Here is a 15,557-nt window from a genome sequence, read left to right as displayed (position 1 = left end):
AGTTAATTGAATAAACTAAATTGGCCATAGTATATGTGTGTGCATGTGAGAGTGTATGGGTGTTTCCCAGTACTGGTTGCGGCTAAAAGGGGATCCACTGTGTAAAACATCTGTGCTATAAAGCATGCTCAATATTTAAGACTGACGGTTGAGTGGTTGACCCGCAAAAAGCTGCTTGGTTCCAAAAGTTATACCTATTTCACTCTTGAATTGTCATTGAAATGTTATTCACTGGACAAAAGCAACAAATGACTTAAGGGCTATTTTCATTGCAGAACCTCATATTGTTGACCATACTAGCAGGTTTATGCTGAATTATTTTATGTAATATAAAAAGGTCCAAACTAAATATTCTCTTCGTTACTAGCATTTCCCTGCTCAAGTGTTGAAACAACTGATTAAAAAAATGTTAGGACTAGGCGATATGACAATTAGACACGCATTTAGCTTTAAACATGGTGCATTGTTTCCCACTGCATTGCATGTTATTTCATTCTTAATTCCAGGTTAAAAGGAGCGCTAACCTACTTCTCAGTTAGAAATGTGCGCCCATTTCTTTATCAAGAGGTTAAAAAACAGTTGTGTTTAGAACGATGAGATCCTGGGGTTAAGCACAGTGTGAAAAACCCTGCGCTCTCGGGTTATATACCACTACGGTATTGACTACAGACAGTGATTTTTTGTTGGAAACAGACTACAATGTGCTTCTGACTATTTGTGTGATAAATAAAATTGACCGGAGAAGGACTGCACACACCTTTGAAAAAAAATACCTTGTTTGTGGTTTCATTGCCATAAAAAGTTTTTAAATTTGACTTTCCAAAGAGCATGAATATATAACGAGGCCAAAAAAAATAAATTTATTTACGTTTTTGATTCACAAGATAATGTAGCTTTACTTGTTTCCACAATGTACCATTTGTTGATCCCTGACGAGCCCCCCAATTTTCTGTTATGAACTCTGAGGGGTTAAGCTGTAAGTTTGTTTTTTGTGAGTGAGAAAATATGAATGAAATTAATTGATTGTACCAAGAAATTGTTGAACCAGAAAGACATGGCAAAAGTGAAAGTATTTATTGGTTTGTTTAGAAATTTCTTCAGAGACCAGCAAGGCCAAAATAATAATAAAAAAAACCTCCACACATTTTGTTAAATAACTAAATTACCTTAAAACAACAGAAATTTCAAAAAATAACAGAGCTAGGAAATTTTCACAGTATGTCTGATAATATTTTTTTCTTCTTCTGGAGGAAGTCTTATTTGTTTTATTTTGGTTAGAAAGCAGTTTTTAAATTTTTAAAACCATTTTGAGGTCAAAATTATTAGCCCCTTTAAGCTGACTTTTAGTCTACAGAACAAACCATCATTATAAAATAACTTGCCTAATTACCCTAACCTGCCTACCCTATCCTAATTAACCTACTTAAGCCTTTAAGTGTCACTTTAAGCTGTACAGAAGTGTCTTAAAAAATATCTTGTCAAATATTATTTACTGTCATCATGGCAAAGATAAAATAAATCAGTTATTAGAATTGAGTTATTAAAACTATTATGTTTAGAAATGCGTTGAAAAAATCTTCTCTCCGTTAAACATAAATTGGGGAAAAAAATAAACAGAGGGGCTAATATTTGAGGGGGGATAATTATTCTGAATTATTCTGCGTTATAGGCTACCTGACAAAAGTCTTGTTGTCAATCCCAGCTGTAAGAGCAACAAATAATAACTTCACCACTTCTAGGTAATCCTTAAAAAAGGTAGAAGCTAGATTTTTCTGATGAGTCATATCTTGAACTGCATCCCAATCATCACAAATATAGCAGAAGACCCATTGAAACCTGCATGGATTCTCACAGAAATCAGTCAAGTTTGGTGAAGGAAAAATCACGGTTTGCTCTAGGTGCTCCAGGATTGGCCAGCCCAGTCACCAGACTTAAACATTATTGAGCATGTCTGGGATAAGAAAAAGGAGGAGGCATTGAAGATGAATCCAAAGAATCTTGATGAACTCTAGGAGTCCTGCAAGAACACTATCTTTGCCATTCCAAATGACTTTATTAAGAAGTTACTTGAGTCATTGCAGAGATGTATGGATGCAGTCCTCCAAGCTCATGGAAGTCATACACAATATTAATTATTTTTCCACTGCACCATGACCTTATATTTTATACTGTAACTTATATCTGTTAAGTGGGAAGACTTTAGTCTAAGCAAAGTCAGATGTTACTGTCCTAATTAAATCAATAAAAATCCATGAATTTTATTTTATTTTGGTAAAGTAAACGTAATCTAGAGGCCTTCGCCTTTCATATAAGCCACTTCTGATACCAAATGATCAACTAGAAGTCAAGTTATAATTTGTTGTTCCTAAAACTTGGATAGGAGACAAGACTTTTGTCAGGTAGTGTATATTATATACTGTACAAATTTTCCAAAACATATAATCCAGAATTGCAAATTTCAAGATCTCAAACATGCTGTGGTCTATAATGGGAATTTCAAAACAGATGACAACAAACACAACAATTTTCTCTCAAACAAACACTAGCAATCAAACAAACAACAAACAACGCATAATAATATGACTATAGCAAAGGCTCCGAATTCAAATAACAATGATGGCACAAAGTAGTTGATGGTTTGAAGGGGCTTTATAGTTGGATTCTATCAGACCAATCACCACATCCAACCACATTCATCTAGAACAAAGAGTAAGAGATTTAGAAGGGAAAGAAAACAAAACAAAATACAAGAGATTGAAAAGATCCAAAAAAACTACAGGTCATAACATATTACATTCTAATTATTAAGCCAGATTTCTAAATAATCTCTTATATGCAGATATTTTTTTTTCTGTTAACATGCATTATTTGGCAGTCTTAATTTTCAAATTGTGCACAGACCCCCTAGCACACCCCTAGAACCCAAGTAAATCCCATGGTCTTTACTAAAGTTGTACTTAGGTACTGGCTGATGTAATGGAATCTCTAAAATATTTTGAGGAACTCGTCTGAATTAAAATCGAGGAACTTGCCTGAAGGCAGTTTGAATGAGGCAGAGTTCTTTGAAGAACAGAGCTGCTCAGGGAGGATGATGTTTTTCAAGGATTCCTGCGTCCCGGTGGAATATAGAAATGCTGCTCCAGTTATGGAAACAGCTCACTTACTTTTGAATTTTTTTCCCCACATCATTTGCACTGTCCTCTTTATTGCCGGTAGTTTTTGAACATCAGGGATGTCCAATCATTTCTTCAGTCCTGCATGTTATCGTTTTGTTCGCTCTGTGAATAGACTCGGAAACTTAGAAACATGCACACAGGGCAGAGTGAATATCACACAAGCATGCACACTTCCCAGACTCAAATGAATACATGTATTTGATAGCTTTGATTTGTTGCCTTGCTGGGAAACATATATTTAAAAAAAAGCCACATACTTGATTTGGATTCACACTGGAGTGCTAGACCTATTAAAAATAGAGCAATTCACATTCTTACCAATAGTGTACTATTTTGGTTCAATTATCAATTCAGTTATTATTGTTATATAAATAACCATGGTTAATGTAGAAAAATCATGGTTATTTTGTTACCATGGTCCATGGTTTCACTAGAAAAAAGTTACTTCCAACACAATCTTAATTTAGTGGCTAATTTTAATAAATTCATATGATCTCATTCCTACAATTTAGCACGATTTGCTCATGCCGCAATGACGGTTGGGTGTAGGGGCGGGGTTGGGTGCCATGCCTCCTTTTTAAAATCGTACATTTTGAATGTGAACTTGTGAACAAATGTGAACGAAATCGTATGAATTAACCACTAAACTGACAAAACTTATGATAGTTATGTTTCCTCGTAAGATCAGGCTGTTTTTTTTTCCCTTTATTAATCATTGTACACATTAATATACAGATTTAAAGACTGTTAGCAAATAATCCTGAATATGTGAATAATATGATGAAAATGCTAAATAGTTCTTGTCTTGTTACATTTAAATTATTATGAATTACATGAACCACATTGTAAAAAATGCTGGGTTCTACATCATCGATTTGAGTTGATAATAAAGAAATTAAGTTAACTTATTAGTTTTTACAAATTTAAGTAGATTGAACATAACGTAATAGAGTTGTCGCAAAAAAATATAAAAAATTGTGTTATTTTGGCTCATTTTAGTAGTTTAAACAATCAGCAAATGTAATTTTTTGAGTGCATGAAAATGATTTATATAATATTTTCGATTGAAAATGACAAATTGTAACAGAAATGTAGCAAAAATGTTCAGAAGTTTGCACCACAGGATGTCAATGTTGGTCATTTTAAATTTCCTATTGTACACTTTTTAGCCATAAAAAATGTTTACCTAAAAATTATGTCAGCCGTTTGCTCAAACTAATTTAAAAAAAGGAGCTGAAACCACAATTATTGAGTTTTTTTGTGACAACCTTGTTTCAATCCACTTTAATTTGTAAAAACTAATAAGCTTAAATCCTTCATGTTGTGCCAACACAAATATATTGTGTGGACCTCAGCATTTTAACAGTATAAATTCGGTGTCTATTTTTCAATTTAATTATAAACTTGTTATAATTAGAGAAAGAGACAAAAACAAAACAAAAAACATAACAGAATGTCACCCTATTTAGGTTTTTTTTTTTTAAATGCAAAGCAATAATTTATAATTATTTACTGCTCCGTTTACTCGATTCCAATAAAAGAAAAGGGGTTTTACACTTTATAAACTGTGGGTTTATTATCTTATTGTGTTAGCAGACATCTGAAATGAGTTGTGTAACAGGAATGAACAATTACCAATTCATGCTAAATGTAAATAGCTTAACCAAACAGCCTTTTGCAACATTGGACAGCTGGGGAAACTGATAAAACATTGGCCCACTTCCTGATGAACTTGCTTCATGAGTCTAAGAGTTTACAAAGACTTTATCTTATGTTTCTGATCTTAAGCTTGACAAACCTTGCCAGTATTTAGTCTCTGCACCAAATAAAACAAAATAGTTTACAGCCAAGGATTGTACCTGGTCAGCAAGTTCTCAGTAAATAAACAGTAGTTAATGGCCAACCAGGCACTGATTTTTATGTAATTAGTATCTTTTGATAACAGCTAAATTTAAACAAATTGAAATTGGGGTCTACTTGATGTGAGAATAAGTGACTTTAAAGCAAATTCCAACTTTTTTTAGTATTTTTTTTTTAAGTGGCCTTCTAATAAAAAATGACAATGTGTTTATATAGCTCCCACTGAAAAAAAAAATTATTAATTGTATTTTTTTAAGGTAAGTCAATGCAAACAATTTATGTGGGCTGAATTTAAACAAACAAATTAAGTTGAACATTACTAAATTTAATTTGTTTGTTTAAAATTTAGCCCATATAAATTGTTTGCAACCACTTCTCTTAAAATATCTAAATCCAATTAAACCTTTTTTTCAGTGTAATTGATTTAAACACTAATTTTGACACTAGAAATTAAACCTTTTCAAACACTATGCTTTTATTGAATGAATGGCACAAAACACAAAATAAAATGCAAGTGCACAGTTCATCTTACAGTCTTCCTTTTGTGAGGTATATCCAAGTGAACCTTTGAACTGAGAAAACAGGAGGACAAGGCTTGACTTCATCCTTCTGGAATTGATTGAAATGTTGGAAGTTGGGCATGGCTAGCAAAATGAACAGATTTGAATGGCAGTTTGCATTCAGCTGTGGAGGATCTTTTATTGAGGAGCCCGACAATGAATTACTTGATATTTGTTCAGTTTCGAACCACTCAATTCCGGTCCTCTGGACCGCTCTGTACATTTTGTATGTCTTCCTTACTTAACACACCTGATTCAGATTATCAGCTTGTTAACAAAGTGATCCATTAACTGATCCTTGTGTGTCAAGTTAGAGGGACGTGCAGGGCAGTCGGCCCGAGGACTGGAATTGAGAACCACTGCGTTAGTGAGACGGACAAGAAGTAGCTCCGCCCACCCAATATCTCAGGCCATACCAAATGACAGGAAGATTAGTTATTTCAAGAGGGTAGGTGAGGTTAAGAAATGTTATTAAGGTTATCGAGGTACATGATTTTCTTTTGAAAAATAAATAAATAAAAATAATGATTTACACAGATCATTTATAATAAACAAAACAGAATAAAAATAAGAACGGCACATTTTGATGTCATGATAACTTTAATTATATATTTTACTTGAACTTTAGCAGAATGTACACGGAAATAAACAGACCATTAAACACTGAAATAAATGTGGGCAGTTTATCTGTAAATCAAATGTGTGTGGAAGTTACAACATAGTAACAGTAGGCTTTTGGCACTACTGGTTTTTGAAATATAATGTGGTTTCACAATGTAATGAAAAATCATCCAAACTGAATTTTATTTATTTTTTCTACTATATTCAGGCACAAATAACCAATCTGCATTTGCGTATTTATACACTGTAAAAAATGAAGGAATTAAGTTAAGTTATTTGTTTTTACAAATTCGGAAAGTGGATTGAACATAAAACAATTAAGTTGTCCCCTACAAAACCTCAAGAATTGTGTTGTGTCAGCTCAGTTTAAGTAAGCATTTTTTGAGTGTGCTGTAGAAGTGTTGACCTAAAAAACTCTTATAGAAAAAATAGTAAGGCACCATTAACTTATAAACAATCAGCAATACACATTCACTTATGACTATATCTGATGTTTCAGCACGACATACCAGTAACTAATGTTAGAAAAATGCCATAAAAGAACCACTGAAATGGTAATTTGAACCAGTCAATTTTAGTAAATGCCTAAAAGAATCTGTATGTGAAAATGCATTAAATTTGCAATCATTATTAACAACTGTGCATCAGTTAATCACCAATTGATTACCTCTGACATACTGGCTTTTAAGGCAAGTCAATCCCTATTGAAATCATTGATTCCAACTTCCCAACTCCCACCTTTAATTTCCTAAAGCTATACTGTTATACTTATTTGTTCTACTTATCGTTAATTGTAAAATAACCTATACAGAACCTAACTTGGATTCTTAACAGTATGACTATCTCAAAATCTAAAAAATGAATATAAAAAATGTGTGGCCACAGTCAAAATGCTGTTCATCTTCTGCTCATTTTTGCAGCCTGTGAGAATTTACAACTTTCATCTGATCAGTTTTGTGCAATCGTCCAGTGAAGATGAATCCGCTCACCACATATAAGCATTTGCAAACACTCCACACCTCATTTGACATTCATCTGATCTCCGCCTAAGTAAGAAATTCGACATACTGGTCTCTCTGAAATTGATTAGTGTTTATGGAGTTTAAAACATGTTGATTATTTTTAATTCTGTTTTTAATACACATTAGTTACTTCTTTTAAATGTTTTATTTAATGGTTATATATATATATATATATATATATATATATATATATATATATATATATATATATATATATATATATATATATATATATATATATATATATATATATATATATATATATATATATATTTTTTTTTTTTTTTTTATTATTATTATTTATTAAAATGTTTGCTTATTTATTACAGGTATTTACCATTTTACGATGCAGTCAGCTGGTTTTCTTCTGTTGTGCGTGCCACTCATTAGTCTACTCTGTGAATCGAGTAAGTACAGAATTAGAAAAATAAAATAATTTACATAGTTGAAACATTCTTTGCAAAGGATTTTGGGAAATTCTTATTCTTTATTTCCTCTAGTGACTGATAGTAAGCAAATGTATCCACAATTATTAAAAGCAACTTGCTTGAAACAATCTTCAAATTATTTCAAATCTTTCTCAGTTGTTCGTCGACTCGACAGATTCCAGAAAAGTGCATACTAATTACGTGACAAAGGTCTAATATATATTCAGTAATGTCACTGCCTACAGGTAAAACCCCTACACAAGAATTCCCAGAGTCAGTCACTGCGAGAAGCTGCAGAGAACTTTTGAAGAAATACGGACAGAAAAAAGGTATGAATGAATAAGTATATTCACAAATAGGTCAGCACTTACAAAAACATGAGCATCAAATTTTGCAAAAAAAAAATAAAACATCATAGTTTTGGTAATATTTGGTAATACCAAAAGTAGGGTGAACATTTTCATATCTCGTAGTCAAATCTCATATCAAAGCTTAAACTAATCATACTTGTAATATTACTAGTCATTCGTTCAAAGCCTGATTTCATTGTATTTGCACATATTGCTCATAATCATTGTTTCAGAACACAAAATCATTATGATATGTAAAAATGTTAAAGTTGGTTTAATCACCAAACCACACAAAAAGCTCTATTTTCAACTTGGTACTTTTGACAATCACTTCATTCAGTAGCAAACAAGACAATGTACAGGTTTCAAATCGCCGTCGGTGCTGAATGAATACTGTAACAGTAGACACAGCCATAGCAACAAATGTTACACTTATGTTCAGAGCTGAAAAAGAGTTTTGAAAATGAAACAAGAAGTACCAATTAAAAATGCTGCGGTTGATGAACATTCATTTAATATGCTTCAGAAAAAAAAAAATGAAGTATGAAGGTATACAAACATAGGGCTGAATGGAATGGACAAAATCTGATCATAATAAATCCCCTTGCAAGTCAATATCAATAATTAGCAATAAACGTCATATGTGCATTTTAAAAAGCTTATAACTAGGTTTTGGCATGCATAAGATGCTAAAATATAGACAATAAAAGTAATTTAAATCAAAGAGAAAGACTTTTTAGTCCATTTGTCTCAACTGTGCCCATGTCTCAATTAGTTTGTAGATTTAGAAGAATTTCGATTAAGGTTTTAAGGTTACCAGAGCAGAAGGATAGTGCTTATGGTCGGCAAGAATGCTGACGGTTTTATTGACAACAACACCATTTGTCGAATCATTCAATGAGCAATAACTGTGCTAATGGCTGTTCTGAGATTAGTCTCTTTTTACTTACCCAGTCCACAAGTTACATAAACATTAAGCATTATTAAAGGAGTTTAAACTGGAATAGTTCACAACATTCTAGTTGTTCAAAATAAGAGATTAATTGGCTCAACAAGGGGAAATCAAATTACAGAATAATTGAGATGAAAAGGATAGTTGTCTAAATTTTGTTGAAATACCTCATTCAAATATTTTCCAAATGATGTTTAACAGAGCAAGGAATTTTTCACAGTATTTCCTATATTATTTTTTCTTCTGGAGAAAGTTATTTGTTTTATTTCAGCTAGAATAAAAGCAGTTTTAAATTTTTTAAAACCATTTTAAGGTCAATATTATCAGCCCCCTTAAGCAATTTTTTTTTGATCGGCTACAGAACAAAGTAGTTATACAATGATTTGCCTAATTACTCTAACATGCCTAGTTAACCAAATTAAACTAGTTAAGCCTTTAAATTACACTTTAAGCTGAGTACTAGTATCTTGAAAAATATCTAGTAAAATATTTTATTTTGTCATCACGGCAAAGATAAAATAAATCAATTATTAGAAATGAGTAATGGAAACTATTATGCTTAAAAATTAGTTAAAAATCGTTCTATTAAACAGAAATTGGAGGAAAAATATACAGGGGGCTAATAAGTCAGGAGGGCTAATTTTGTATTTTAAATTATACAAATGTTTTATGTTTTTTTGAATGCAGAACATTCTGAGAACATTCTTTGTTAATAATGGTGTAATACTTTCACATCTAACTGTGTTCCACAGACGGCTTGTACTATTTGCGCTCTAAAGACAATGAGGTTTACCAAACATACTGCGACATGAGCACAAGTGGTGGAGGCTGGACGCTGGTGGCCAGTGTGCATGAGAACAACATCCATGGCTCGTGCACTGTTGGTGACCGCTGGACAAGTCAGCAAGGCAGCAGTTCATATCATCCTGCGGGAGACGAATCATGGTCTAACAAAGTCCTGTTTGGAACAGCAGAAGCTGCAACAAATGACGACTACAAGGTATATACACAACTGCAAAATTGCATATTTCCCTATAACAACAAATATTAATCTACACAGATCAAACTGAAATAATCTGACACTTTCAGAACCCCGGATATTATGACATCAAAGGAAAAGACATTGCTGTGTGGCATGTTCACAATGATAACGAACTTGAGTTCTGGAAAGTTGCTTCGGTTTTGCGCTACCACACTAATAGCAACTTTCTGACACCTTTCGGAGGAAACCTTTACCACTTTTTCAAGGTACTTTGTAGATTTCAATTCACTTTTTACTGTATCTTATGGCAGTGTGAGGTAAAATGATTATGGTGTAATTGAAAGCTGATTAGAATATATAACCAAACCTGCATTGATTCATATTTGTAACATGTTTGCACTGATTGCTGTATGTTTTTCTCAGAAATACCATTTACAATATGGCGTAGGTACATGCAATGATCGAGGAATATCTGTTCCTATTGTTTATGACATCGGCAGCGATATGAGGATTAAAGAACTGTATGGAGAATCTGTTAGAAGTAAGTCTCTTTTTTAGTCATGAGCGGTATAAATATTTATATTCTCATACAACTTAGACTTCTACTGTGTTGTGGGGGTGTTGGAGTGTTCAGAAACAGTATACCATCACTAAGCCTTTTTGAACTCAGTCTTTTTCCTTCTAATGAAGAACGAAATAGAACGTTGTGTGAAGTATACCACTGCCTTTAATTTTGTAGAGTTTATTACACATTTTTAATTAAATAATGCATAATTTGCATATTTAATGTGTTAACAATTCTTTATGTGATCAATGAACTGGGGAAATATGATAATAACTATATTTTGTCTCCTCAGTGTCTTGCCTTAATTAATAATAATAATAATAATAATAATAATAATAATAATAATAATAATAATAATAATAATAATAATAATAATAAGGCAACGTGGTGGCGCAGTGGGTAGCACGTTTGCCTCACAGCAAGGTCACTGGTTTGAGCCTCAGCTGGGTCAGTTGGCGTTTCTGTGTTTGCATGTTCTCCCCGTGTTGGTTTCCTCCTGGTGCTCCGGTTCCCCCCACAAGTCCAAAGACATGTGTTGAAGGTGAATTGGGTAGGCTAAATTTTCTGTAGTGTATGTGTGTGTGAATGAGTGTGTGTGGATGTTTCCCAGTGATGGGTTGCAGCTGGAAGGGCATCCGCTGCGTAAAATGTGCTGTGCTGGATAAGTTGGCGGTTCATTCCACTGTGGCGACCCTGGATTAATAAAGAGACTAAGCCGAAAAGAAAATGAATGAATGAATGAATAATATTAATAATAATAATAATAATAATAATAATAATAATAATAATAATAATAATAATAATAATAATAATAATAATAATAATAATTCCTTACATTTATATAGCGCTTTTCTGGCCACATTTTTGGGGGGAATCTTTTCATCAAACACCGGTGTGCAGCATCCACCTGGATAATGCAATGGCAGCCATATTGCGCCAGACCGCACACCACACTCTAGATGATTGGTGTAGAGAAGACAGAGTGATGAAGCCAATTATGATATGGGCATGGTTAGGAGGCCATGATGGACAAAGGCCAGTGGGCAAATTTGGCCAAGATGCCGGTGTTAAACCCCTACTCTTTTTTTCGAAGTACATCCTGGGATTTTTAACCACCACAGAGAGTCAGGACCTTGGTTCAATGTCTCATCCGAAAGACGGCGCTCACTGAGCAGTATAGAGTCAAAGAGTTAAAGGTTTTTCATAGAACAGTACATGGCAATAATGTTTCTTTATTTTAAAAGTGAATCATGTATGATATGTGTTGCATGTGTTAAAATCTGAAGTGAAAAGATCAGATTCCATGTGGTTTGGGCTGTTCACACTGTCATTACCTGAGTCACATGTGGGCAAAAAATCTGATTCGGGCCACATTTGGCTAATGTAGCCTTAGATTTACTGTAAGTGGATTTTTTTCCAACAGAAAACACAACAGAAACAGAAAACGCAATTCCATGCCTGACTAAAACTCTGATGCAGATGTTAATCTTTCACAGTTTAAATAAGCATAATGCCATACAAATGCCTATGCAAAGACAGAAGGCACGGCTTATGAGAATTCTAGTTTTGTCATCATAATGAAGGCACACAGATATTTAACACTAGATAGATTCATTTGCAAGTGTTATATATTTTTGAACGGAAATGGGTTGTTCTTCATGCGTTACTCCAGCTCCATAATGACCCAAAACGTTTCTCTTTATAGATCGCATCAAGCTAAGCACTTGTGTCTGTCCACAGACTTGTATCAAGTGTTTGGTACCTAGTAACATTTTTATTAACCCTCCATTTGTACAGACAAGCCTAAGTTTCTTTTTTCTGTTTAATACATAAGACAATATTCTGAAGAAGGTTGGTAACCAGACAGGGGAGAGCAACCATTGACTTTCATTGTCTCTTTACTTCCTACTATGGAATTCAATGGTTACTGTGAACTCTTTGATCATTATTCAAAATATCTTATTTTGAAAACAAACAAACAAAAAAAAAACTAAAAAAAAAAAATAAAGTATGCACACACAGTACATTTTCATTTCTGGGTGAGCACACATACAAAGTACATTTTCATTTCTGGGTGAGCACACATACAAAGTACATTTTTATTTCTGGGTGAGCTATCCCTTTAAAACCTAATTTTGAATTAGTAAACAGAGGGTAAAAAAATACTACAATTAAGATGTGTGTTGTGGGTTTTTGAATCTAGAATGATTCTGTGATTCTCTTACAGGTGATTTTGACACTGGATATGTGACGTTCAGAGTTTTCAACAATTACCAAGAATCATATGCAATGTGTTCTGGGGTCAGACCAAAAGGATGTTATGCAGAATATGTGAGTATCCCAAATGACAAGTCTATCATGTAAAATGGGACCTAACCAATAAATATATAAATATTATTTATAATACATAAATATTTGTACATCGATACAATTCTAACATTTTTGGCTTTATACACCAACACAATGGATTCGAATTGAAACAAATGTTATTCAGGCTGTAATTGACTGCAAAGGATTTGCAACCAAGTATTAAAAAGGGAAAGTTTAATTTATGATTATTATTCTGTCCAATTACTTTTGGACCCTTAACAAGTGGGAGGCACAAATGCAAACTGTTGTAATTCCTACAGCATTCACCTGATTTGGATGTAAATACCCTCAAGTTAAAGCTGACAGTTAAAGTATATCTTGTTTGTTTCATTTCAAATCCATTGTGTAGGTGTATAGAGCCAAAAATGTTAGAATTGTCTCTGTCCAAATATTTATGGGCCTAACTGTATATACAATTTATTTTTCTTAATATTATTGGTCTCATTTTTACAATGTCTGTGTCTAAGTATATTTATGCTGTTGATATTTATATGCTCATGTTTGTGTTTTGCAGTATTGCATTGGTGGTGGTGGCTACTTTCCAAACACATTCTGTAGTGATTTTGCCTACTTGGGTGCGAATAATGGTGCCACAAATGGATACGGTGCATCTAAAGAGATCATAAATGCGGCTGTATTTATTTTCTACCGCTAAAATGCATAAAAAAGGCGGGAAATGTCATGAAATACAGCAACAACTGTATTTCTTCTTGCAACATAATCAGAATTCAGCATTTATAGACACACACACACACACACACACACACACACACACACACGCATATACACAGCTTAATTTTTTCTTCAATGCGGTGGTTTTGTGCATTACCCCGCTGCTGTGAAAATCACCTTAAAGGATTAAGCAAGTACATAAGATCAAAAAACGATCCTTTTAGAAAAAAGTATTGATAAAATGCAACTAATAAAGTGTGATTTGCATCATCTCACTTAATGCAGTTCTTCTTTCGCTGCATATCTCACTTTATGTAATTCTTCTTTTGCTTTAAGAATTTTCAATGATAATAAACACTCACCGGCCACTTTATTAGGTACACCTTTTAGTATCGCGTTGGACCCACTTTTGCCTTCAGAACTGCCTTAATCCTTCGTGGCATAGATTTAACAAGGTACCGGAACCGTTCCTTAGAGGTTTTGATCCATATTGACGTGATAGCATCATGCAGTTGCTGCAGATTTTGTCCAATTTTGGTGAGCCTGTGTGAATTGTAGTCTCAGTTTCCTGTTCTTAGCTGACAGGAGTTGCACCCGGTGTGGTCTTTTGCTGCTGTAGCTCATCTGCCTCAAGGTTGGTTGTGTTGTGCATTCAGAGATGCTCTTCTGCATACCTCGGTTGTAACGAATTATGTCTATATGCCTAAACGCATTGAGTTGGTCAAGTGTACCTAATAAAGTGGCCGGTAAATGTTTTTGGTTAATTAATGAGAAAATAAATGAATAAAAAAAGCAACATTCTTGAAAGAATAAGTCTTTGAGATTTAAGCATTTATAATTATTTAATGTTCAGGCACAAAAAAGCCAATAAGCGTGATTATACTTTTATTCTTTTGCTTAAACAACTGCAGCGTGTGAAGTACATGATACACGATGATGGTTTCACATGTTCTCTTTTTTTTCCAATAAAGGCTCCAATAAACTTTTGTTTATTAACAATGACTTTTTTGAACTTTGTAACTTGAATTAGCATTATAGGGCTAATTAGCCTTATATAGAGTCAAATATGCAGATTTTGTGATTCAAGACATAATGTTTTTTGAAAACTAGTGAGCTGCACTATGCTATTAAATACATTTAAATTAAGTAAATCAAGTCATTAGTCCATCAATCAATAAAACAAACCTTTTCAGGAATATCCTTGAAAGAAGAATAAATATTTAAGGGTTATTTTTTAGGCACTGTAAAAACAAAATCAATCAATTATAATTTTTTTATTATTATGTTATAATTTGGTAACACTTTAAAATAACGGTCAATTAGTTAATGTTAGTTAATGTATTTACTAATATAAACAAAAAATTATGAATACATTGATGACAATATTTATTCAGCTTTGTTAATGTTAGTTAAAATTCATTCATTTTATTTTTGGCTTAGTCCCTTTATTAATCTGGGGTCGCCACAGCGGAATGAACCGGCAACTTATCCAGCATGTGTTTTACGCAGCGTATTCCCTTCCAGCTGCATACCATCACTGGGAAACACATACACACTCATTCACACACACATACACTATGGACAATTTGGCTCACCCAATTCACCTGTACTGCAAGTCTTTGGACTTGTGGGGGAAACCGGAGCACCCGGAGGAAACCCACATTAACACGGGGAGAACATGCAAACTCCACACACAAATGCCAACTGACCCAGCCGAGGCTCGAACCAGCGACCTTATAACTGTGCTACCCACTGCGCCACCGTGCTGCCCGTTAGTTGAAATTAAGTCAAATTAGTTTGTTGTTAGTTAGCACGTCACTCACAGTGCATTAACTAATGTTAACAAGCACAACTGTGGACATTATTACTGCATTAGTACATTTTAATAAATGCTTCATAAGCTTATTTATACTTAATGTTAGTAAATACACTGACTAACATTAACTAATGGATCATTATTCTAAAGTGTTACCTATAATTTTGTTACATCTGCTTTAAA

General features: G+C 33.4%; 1 protein-coding gene across 2 annotated transcripts; it reads left to right on the top strand.

The window, feature by feature from the left end:
- Positions 1-7,187: 7,187 nt before the first annotated feature.
- Positions 7,188-14,541, top strand: itln1 (intelectin 1). 2 transcript variants are annotated; one of them, XM_056447178.1, is made up of 8 exons: positions 7,188-7,267; positions 7,569-7,646; positions 7,913-7,996; positions 9,722-9,969; positions 10,059-10,217; positions 10,375-10,492; positions 12,744-12,847; positions 13,401-14,541. In XM_056447178.1, the coding sequence occupies exons 2-8, from the start codon at positions 7,586-7,588 to the stop codon at positions 13,539-13,541; spliced, it is 915 nt and encodes a 304-aa protein (XP_056303153.1). In that variant the 5' UTR covers positions 7,188-7,267; positions 7,569-7,585; the 3' UTR covers positions 13,542-14,541. The 2 variants fall into 2 exon arrangements, with proteins under 2 accessions (XP_056303153.1, XP_056303079.1); XM_056447104.1 differs by having other exon boundaries at positions 7,895-7,996.
- Positions 14,542-15,557: the final 1,016 nt, after the last annotated feature.

This window comes from Danio aesculapii, chromosome 1 (assembly GCF_903798145.1).
Source record: "Danio aesculapii chromosome 1, fDanAes4.1, whole genome shotgun sequence".
Taxonomy (NCBI): Eukaryota; Metazoa; Chordata; class Actinopteri; order Cypriniformes; family Danionidae; genus Danio; species Danio aesculapii.
The sequence above is the reverse complement of the archived record's forward strand: the minus strand, read 5'-3'. Positions and strand labels throughout refer to the sequence as shown.